This window comes from Crinia signifera, chromosome 3 (assembly GCF_055691185.1).
Source record: "Crinia signifera chromosome 3, ASM5569118v1, whole genome shotgun sequence".
In the NCBI taxonomy this organism is placed as follows: domain Eukaryota; kingdom Metazoa; phylum Chordata; class Amphibia; order Anura; family Myobatrachidae; genus Crinia; species Crinia signifera.
Window position 1 is genome coordinate 108,800,783 of NC_139219.1, and position 9,573 is coordinate 108,810,355.

At 39.7% G+C, this 9,573-nt stretch overlaps 1 protein-coding gene across 1 annotated transcript in view; it reads left to right on the plus strand.

Annotated features, from left to right (window-relative positions):
* TSNAX (translin associated factor X) overlaps positions 1 to 9,573 on the plus strand; it is a gene marked incomplete at its 5' end in the record, with an annotated part of 68,925 nt that overhangs the window by 25,098 nt on the left and 34,254 nt on the right. Inside the window, one exon of the mRNA XM_083174550.1 lies at positions 8,333 to 8,463. Coding sequence (XP_083030676.1) covers positions 8,333 to 8,463 — 131 coding nt within the window. The remainder of the gene's footprint in view (positions 1 to 8,332; positions 8,464 to 9,573) is intronic.

Below are 9,573 nucleotides of genomic sequence, written 5' to 3' on the forward strand. Positions count from 1 at the left end.
CATGTTCAGTGTAAATGGCGCTTACCTAGGAATAATCCAGGTTGCAATGCAGTGAAAATGGGGTCTGAAGCCGGGTACGACCCAGGAAACACATGTTTTCAAAATTTACTGGGCCAGAAAAGAAGAGAGAGAGAGAAGCTTGCATACTAAAGTGAAGCTTGAATATTTAAGTGACTTGTGAGTTGGAAACAGAAGCAGGTGAGTTATCTTGCATTCTGTCTGTCTTGTATTCTTTATCTGTCTATCTATATAGAGACTGTAATTTTGAGGGAGAAATCTGAGTGTGATTTTGGTTGTGCCTGTATCTGTATAGTGTATTGTTACTAGGTGTGAACAGATACTAGGAGGAGGAGCTAAATCTAAGTGTGAAGAGAGATTAGGGGGAGGAGCTGAGTGTAAACAGGTGCCTGACATACTATTTAAGTAGAGACAAGACTCATTAGAGCTTGCTCATTGAGAGAGAAGCTTGCATACTAAAGTGAAGCTTGAATATTTAAGTGACTTGTGAGTTGGAAACAGAAGCAGGTGAGTTATCTTGCATTCTGTCTGTCTTGTATTCTTTATCTGTCTATCTATATAGAGACTGTAATTTTGAGGGAGAAATCTGAGTGTGATTTTGGTTGTGCCTGTATCTGTATAGTGTATTGTTACTAGGTGTGAACAGATACTAGGAGGAGGAGCTAAATCTAAGTGTGAAGAGAGATTAGGGGGAGGAGCTGAGTGTAAACAGGTGCCTGACATACTATTTAAGTAGAGACAAGACTCATTAGAGCTTGCTCATTGAGAGAGAAGCTTGCATACTAAAGTGAAGCTTGAATATTTAAGTGACTTGTGAGTTGGAAACAGAAGCAGGTGAGTTATCTTGCATTCTGTCTGTCTTGTATTCTTTATCTGTCTATCTATATAGAGACTGTAATTTTGAGGGAGAAATCTGAGTGTGATTTTGGTTGTGCCTGTATCTGTATAGTGTATTGTTACTAGGTGTGAACAGATACTAGGAGGAGGAGCTAAATCTAAGTGTGAAGAGAGATTAGGGGGAGGAGCTGAGTGTAAACAGGTGCCTGACATACTATTTAAGTAGAGACAAGACTCATTAGAGCTTGCTCATTGAGAGAGAAGCTTGCATACTAAAGTGAAGCTTGAATATTTAAGTGACTTGTGAGTTGGAAACAGAAGCAGGTGAGTTATCTTGCATTCTGTCTGTCTTGTATTCTTTATCTGTCTATCTATATAGAGACTGTAATTTTGAGGGAGAAATCTGAGTGTGATTTTGGTTGTGCCTGTATCTGTATAGTGTATTGTTACTAGGTGTGAACAGATACTAGGAGGAGGAGCTAAATCTAAGTGTGAAGAGAGATTAGGGGGAGGAGCTGAGTGTAAACAGGTGCCTGACATACTATTTAAGTAGAGACAAGACTCATTAGAGCTTGCTCATTGAGAGAGAAGCTTGCATACTAAAGTGAAGCTTGAATATTTAAGTGACTTGTGAGTTGGAAACAGAAGCAGGTGAGTTATCTTGCATTCTGTCTGTCTTGTATTCTTTATCTGTCTATCTATATAGAGACTGTAATTTTGAGGGAGAAATCTGAGTGTGATTTTGGTTGTGCCTGTATCTGTATAGTGTATTGTTACTAGGTGTGAACAGATACTAGGAGGAGGAGCTAAATCTAAGTGTGAAGAGAGATTAGGGGGAGGAGCTGAGTGTAAACAGGTGCCTGACATACTATTTAAGTAGAGACAAGACTCATTAGAGCTTGCTCATTGAGAGAGAAGCTTGCATACTAAAGTGAAGCTTGAATATTTAAGTGACTTGTGAGTTGGAAACAGAAGCAGGTGAGTTATCTTGCATTCTGTCTGTCTTGTATTCTTTATCTGTCTATCTATATAGAGACTGTAATTTTGAGGGAGAAATCTGAGTGTGATTTTGGTTGTGCCTGTATCTGTATAGTGTATTGTTACTAGGTGTGAACAGATACTAGGAGGAGGAGCTAAATCTAAGTGTGAAGAGAGATTAGGGGGAGGAGCTGAGTGTAAACAGGTGCCTGACATACTATTTAAGTAGAGACAAGACTCATTAGAGCTTGCTCATTGAGAGAGAAGCTTGCATACTAAAGTGAAGCTTGAATATTTAAGTGACTTGTGAGTTGGAAACAGAAGCAGGTGAGTTATCTTGCATTCTGTCTGTCTTGTATTCTTTATCTGTCTATCTATATAGAGACTGTAATTTTGAGGGAGAAATCTGAGTGTGATTTTGGTTGTGCCTGTATCTGTATAGTGTATTGTTACTAGGTGTGAACAGATACTAGGAGGAGGAGCTAAATCTAAGTGTGAAGAGAGATTAGGGGGAGGAGCTGAGTGTAAACAGGTGCCTGACATACTATTTAAGTAGAGACAAGACTCATTAGAGCTTGCTCATTGAGAGAGAAGCTTGCATACTAAAGTGAAGCTTGAATATTTAAGTGACTTGTGAGTTGGAAACAGAAGCAGGTGAGTTATCTTGCATTCTGTCTGTCTTGTATTCTTTATCTGTCTATATAGAGACTGTAATTTTGAGGGAGAAATCTGAGTGTGATTTTGGTTGTGCCTGTATCTGTATAGTGTATTGTTACTAGGTGTGAACAGATACTAGGAGGAGGAGCTAAATCTAAGTGTGAAGAGAGATTAGGGGGAGGAGCTGAGTGTAAACAGGTGCCTGACATACTATTTAAGTAGAGACAAGACTCATTAGAGCTTGCTCATTGAGAGAGAAGCTTGCATACTAAAGTGAAGCTTGAATATTTAAGTGACTTGTGAGTTGGAAACAGAAGCAGGTGAGTTATCTTGCATTCTGTCTGTCTTGTATTCTTTATCTGTCTATCTATATAGAGACTGTAATTTTGAGGGAGAAATCTGAGTGTGATTTTGGTTGTGCCTGTATCTGTATAGTGTATTGTTACTAGGTGTGAACAGATACTAGGAGGAGGAGCTAAATCTAAGTGTGAAGAGAGATTAGGGGGAGGAGCTGAGTGTAAACAGGTGCCTGACATACTATTTAAGTAGAGACAAGACTCATTAGAGCTTGCTCATTGAGAGAGAAGCTTGCATACTAAAGTGAAGCTTGAATATTTAAGTGACTTGTGAGTTGGAAACAGAAGCAGGTGAGTTATCTTGCATTCTGTCTGTCTTGTATTCTTTATCTGTCTATCTATATAGAGACTGTAATTTTGAGGGAGAAATCTGAGTGTGATTTTGGTTGTGCCTGTATCTGTATAGTGTATTGTTACTAGGTGTGAACAGATACTAGGAGGAGGAGCTAAATCTAAGTGTGAAGAGAGATTAGGGGGAGGAGCTGAGTGTAAACAGGTGCCTGACATACTATTTAAGTAGAGACAAGACTCATTAGAGCTTGCTCATTGAGAGAGAAGCTTGCATACTAAAGTGAAGCTTGAATATTTAAGTGACTTGTGAGTTGGAAACAGAAGCAGGTGAGTTATCTTGCATTCTGTCTGTCTTGTATTCTTTATCTGTCTATCTATATAGAGACTGTAATTTTGAGGGAGAAATCTGAGTGTGATTTTGGTTGTGCCTGTATCTGTATAGTGTATTGTTACTAGGTGTGAACAGATACTAGGAGGAGGAGCTAAATCTAAGTGTGAAGAGAGATTAGGGGGAGGAGCTGAGTGTAAACAGGTGCCTGACATACTATTTAAGTAGAGACAAGACTCATTAGAGCTTGCTCATTGAGAGAGAAGCTTGCATACTAAAAAGTGAAGCTTGAATATTTAAGTGACTTGTGAGTTGGAAACAGAAGCAGGTGAGTTAGAATACAGAAAAAGGTGAGTTTGAACACAAAAGCCAAAACATATTATTATTGTTATTACCATACATCTGATACAATGTTTGGCCTGGTGCAGTGCAGTGGATGTAATGCATTTGTTTTGAGGGAGACATTCTGGAGACTCGGCTGCTGTCCAATCTGCAAACAATTTTCTTTGCTGCAGGAGGAGATAGCTAAACTGCATGCTGAGCTACGTAGGATGTCTGTGTCCTTGCAACCACCACTGCCTCAGAGAGCCCCCAGAAGACATTCTGCCTGGACTGCTGTGGGCTCTGAAAGGCAGAGACTGACAGAGGGCATCAGACACATTCCCCAAGTGGTCACACTGCAAAACTCATATGCTGCTCTTGCAGGGTTGGAATGTATGACCAACATAGGCAATAAAGAACAGGAAGATATGAGGACTTCTACCTCTTCTAACTGTAGGACCAGGAAAATTTCACCTCCAAAAAGGACTGCTCTTCTTTTGGGAGATTCCATAATTAGAGGAGTTAATCTGGGAAATGATACTAAAGTAGAGAAACAAGTAAGGTGCTTACCTGGAGCCACAGCTCCAAGAGATAAAGAACGCATGCTAAGAATTGTAAAGGCAGCAAGAAAAGATGGGGAGGTGGATGTCATCGTCCACCTTGGCACAAATGACCTGGTTAATGCTGAAGTCATGGCCGTAAAAGATGAATTTAGAAAGTTAGGAACTGCTCTAAAACAGGTGGCAACCACTGTAACTTTTTCAGAAGTATTGCCAGTACACCAAGGGGAAGATAGAACTCTGAGAATTAGAAACTTCAATGTTTGGCTAAGGAATTGGTGCAACGAGGAGAGATTTGGATATTTAGGTCAAAGTCAAGCTACCTGGCAAGACAGAGCCTTATATAAAAGTGATGGCCTGCACCCATCTTCAAGGGGAACGAGAATATTAAGTGAGAAGTTTGGAAGCTTCATAAGCAACTATTTAAACTAGCAGAGGGGGGCAGTGAACCAAATAAGAATGAAGAAATCTGCTCCCCCAACCTAGAGGTATTGTCTCTGCAGGCAAATGGAACAGAAAGCCTATCCACTGCAACAGAAGATAATGCCGATCAAAACCAAATAGATATAGGCAGAAAGATGAACATAGCTAGCAGCAGGAGAAGCACAAACACAACTTTAAGAGCTATGTGTGCAAATGCTAGGAGCTTAGGAAATAAAATCCCAGAACTAATTGCAATAATGACAAGGGATGAACTGGATATTGTGGCTATTACAGAGACATGGTGCAATGAAAATCATGACTGGGACATAGCTATACCAGGATATACTTTATTTAGGAAGGACAGAATGGGAAAAATTGGAGGAGGGGTTGCAATATATGTGAAAAAATATATAAAGACTACCTTAATACAAAGTATTGAAGAAAAAACGGAGGCCCTTTGGGTGACCATAGAAACAGGGGAGAAGGCGATTCTTCGTATAGGGGTGATCTACAGACCACCAAGTCAGGAAGAGGAACTAGACAAGAGCCTATTGCAGGACATCAATAAAATGGCATTAAAAGGAGAGGTGATAATCATGGGAGACTTTAATCTACCTGATGTAAACTGGGAGCTGCCTGTTGCAAGTTCCACCAGAAGTAGGGACATGCTGAATTCCTTGCAAGGAGCATCCCTCCAGCAATTGGTGAGAGAGCCCACTCGTAAGGACGCAATATTAGACTTAATACTTACAAATGGTGACAGAATATCTGACATAAATGTGGGTGAAAATCTGGGATCCAGTGACCATCAAGCAGTATGGTTCAAAATAAAGACAGAGACTGACTCATCGCACACAAAAACAAAGGTGTTAGATTTTAGGAAGGCTGATTTTGTAGAGATGGGAAACTCTGTAAGGGATTCTTTGGCAGAGTGGAAGAACTTGGAAGGAGTGCAGGATAAGTGGGAAAAATTAAAAAGTGCAATTCTAAAAGCAACAGAACTTTGTGTCAAAAGAGTTAGGAAAAACACAAGAAAAAGAAAGCCATTGTGGTTTGCAAAAGAAGAAGCAAGTATTGTAAAAGCAAAAAAGTTGGCCTTTAAGAAATTTAAGCAGACGCAGAAGAATGAGGACAAAGAGGTGTATCTTGTTAGACAGAAGGAGGCTAAGAAGGTAATCAGATGTGCAAAAGCACAGGCTGAAGAGAAAATGGCCCAGTCAGTGGGTAAAGGGGGGAAAACTTTTTTTAGGTATATAAGTGAAAGGAGAAAAACAAAAAGTGGAATAATTAGACTGAAGACAGAGAGTGGAAGTTTTCTTGAGGGGGACAATGTAATAGCAGATAATATTAATAATTATTTTTGCTCAGTATTCACTGCTGAAAGAGAGGGGAAGGGGCCACAGTTAAGTTGCAAGTATAGTCAGAAAACTGAGGGAGAGACAAGTACATTTACAGAGGAGAAAGTCCTCACAGAACTCTCAAAACTGAAAGTGGATAAATCAATGGGGCCAGATGGGATACATCCAAGGATACTAAAAGAGCTTAAAGGGGAGCTGGTAAAACCAATAACAGAATTATTCAACCAGTCACTAGCTACTGGAGTAATCCCAGAGGACTGGAAAACAGCGAATGTAGTCCCACTGCACAAAAGTGGAAGCAAGGAAGAGGTAAGCAACTATCGACCAGTGAGCCTTACATCAGTAGTAGGGAAATTGATGGAAACACTCTTAAAACAAAGAGTTGTAGAATATCTCAAAACCAGCAATTTACAGGATCCAAAACAGCATGGGTTTACTGGGGGAAGATCATGTCAAACAAATCTTATTGACTTTTTTGACTTGGTGACTAAAGTAATAGATCAAGGTGGGGCTGTAGATGTAGCTTATCTAGACTTTAGTAAGGCTTTTGACACTGTCCCACATCGCAGACTGTTAAATAAACTTGAAAGCTTGGGATTGGATTCTAAGATAGTTGAATGGATAAGAGCGTGGTTGCAGGACAGAAAACAGAGAGTTGTAGTAAACGGAGTACAGTCAAAGGAGGGAAAGGTTACAAGTGGAGTACCCCAGGGATCTGTACTTGGACCGGTGCTTTTTAATATCTTTATTGGTGATATTGCAAATGGAATTAAGGGTAAAATGTGCCTTTTTGCAGATGACACAAAGGTATGCAACAGGGTAGACACACCAGGAGGGGTAAAACAAATGATTGAGGATCTAGGCAGATTAGAGAAATGGTCAAGTGAATGGCAACTACAGTTTAATGCCAAAAAATGCAAAATCATGCACTTGGGTCTCAGAAATCCAAAGACTCAATATAGTATAAATGGCACTATAATGGAAACTACTGAGGAAGAGAGGGATCTAGGTGTCACTATTTCAGGGGACTTAAAAGCAGGTAGGCAATGTAACAAAGCAATGAAGAAGGCAAGTCAGATGCTTGGTTGCATAGGGAGAGGTATCAGCAGTAGAAAGAAAGAAGTAATAATGCCACTGTATAGGTCATTGGTACGACCTCACCTAGAGTATTGTGTTCAGTTCTGGAGGCCATATCTCCAGAAGGATATAAATACATTAGAGACTGTACAAAGAAGAGCAACTAAAATGGTGCATGGCCTACATCACAAAACGTACCAGGAAAGACTAAAAGATCTTAATATGTATACTTTAGAGCAGAGAAGGGAAAGGGGGGACATGATAGAAACTTTCAAATATATCAAGGGCTTTAACAAGGTACAGGTGGGAGACATTCTTCACAGGAAGAGGAGCAACAGAACACGAGGACATGCACTGAAACTAGAGGGAGGAAGATTCAGGGGAAATGCGAGGAAGAATTTTTTCACAGAAAGAGTAGTAGATAAGTGGAATAGCCTCCCAACAGAGGTGGTAGACGCAAATACAGTAGTACAATTTAAACATGCTTGGGATAAGCATATTGATATCCTTACAAAAAAATAAGGATCAAATATGGTTTGAGGTAACATGTTTAAAAAAAGGGGCAGACTAGATGGGCCAAGTGGTTCTTATCTGCCGTCAAATTCTATGTTTCTATGTTTCTATGCCAGATTTTTGATTAGATAAAGTAAAGAATAGATTATATCATCTTTGGCTGCCCCAGGGAAAACCCACCACTCAAGGGGTAACAATCCACTTAAGGGAGTCTGTTTATTGTATTCAATGCAATCGAGAGGGGGTGGTGTTTTTTTGCCCGGGTTTGGTCGAAGGGGCCCACGCCCCCCTCCTCCCCTGCAGAGACCGGGCAGTGGGAGTAGAGAGCAGAGGCTGCCACAGTAGCACAGTGCCATTTGCTGAGCGGGGGAGAGATGCATCTGTAGCAGCAGCCTGTGCTCCTCACACAGCATTCAAGATTTATCGTGGAACATCCATAGACACACACACACACAAACATCATTCAATTATACTTCTGTAGATGTGTTCATTTACAAGCATTTTGGCTATAACAAATCATGTATGGAATTATTTTATGCAAGATGTTCTGAATACTGAATAACTCATTTTCCATTCTGGTGGCATCATACTCAATTGAATTAATGTTATTTACAGTGAACCTAACAAAGAGGAGGTCTTAAGGGAAGCAAAGAAAAAATTAGATTCTATTCGGGAGAAAATAAGGCAAATGGCAAAAGAGTTATTACATGAAGATATGTATCAATATCACAGAGCTTTTACATCTGGTAAGAACAAATTATTGTGTGTGTGTGTATGTGTGTATATATATATATTGTAGATGGATTGTCCGGCACTCTCGTCAATAAGATAAAGTGCCCTGGTGCCTTCCTCAAAGAAGTATGCAGATCTGGTGTCCCAGGAGTAGGTGACCCCTATAACAGACAGGCGGCACTCACGGGCGATGGTTGTATCCAGATTTTATCAAGTATTAAACAGTGATACATGCTTTGTATGACCATGCTCTGTATCACTGTTTAATACTTGATAAAATCTGGATACAACCATCGCCCGTGAGTGCCGCCTGTCTGTTATAGGGGTCACCTACTCCTGGGACACCAGATCTGTATATATATATGTAAACAATGGATAAAGGTAGCGGCTACTAATTGTTTATAAATAATGATATGGAATAAAAAAATATATTAAGAAATGTTCTTTTAAAAATATGAAAGATTTATTTCAAAAGAATATATAAAAAATACTTCTATAATAAAACAAAAATGGACGATAAATATACAAATAGAATGAGGTAAAATTGCTTAGCTTAAGGATGTAGTTGGAGGCTAGAATCACCCAGTTACAAAAGAAACAGACCGAAATAATCTGTTATTACTTTCAAGTTGTCATCCGAAAGTCTCCCATATTCCCAACTCCTTCGAGTAAAAACAATTAATTCCAATGATGAAACATTGATCGTTCAATTGGATAATATGGTTGATAAATTCTCAGCAAGAGGTTATGACAAAGTTGCATTAGAAGCCACTAAACAACAGGTCTTAAAGTTGGACAGGAATACCTTGTTGAATAGTGTTAAGACCAGGAGGGATGATTTTGTGATGTTCCCCTGGGTTAACACATTCAACAATAGCAGTACTAAAATTAACACCACAGCCAAGAAATTATGGCTCATAGTTCGGAGTGACTTGGGATTGGGTAATACCCGACTCATGTCTTGTTACAAGCGCCCACCCAACCTACGTGACCATCTAGTCAAGACATATACACCGGCCAACATTGATAGATCAAAAAAATTAGGTTGTGTCAGATGTCCTTGCACTACATGCAGATTTATGATACCTGGCCCGATATTTTACCATCCACATACAGGAAAAGCT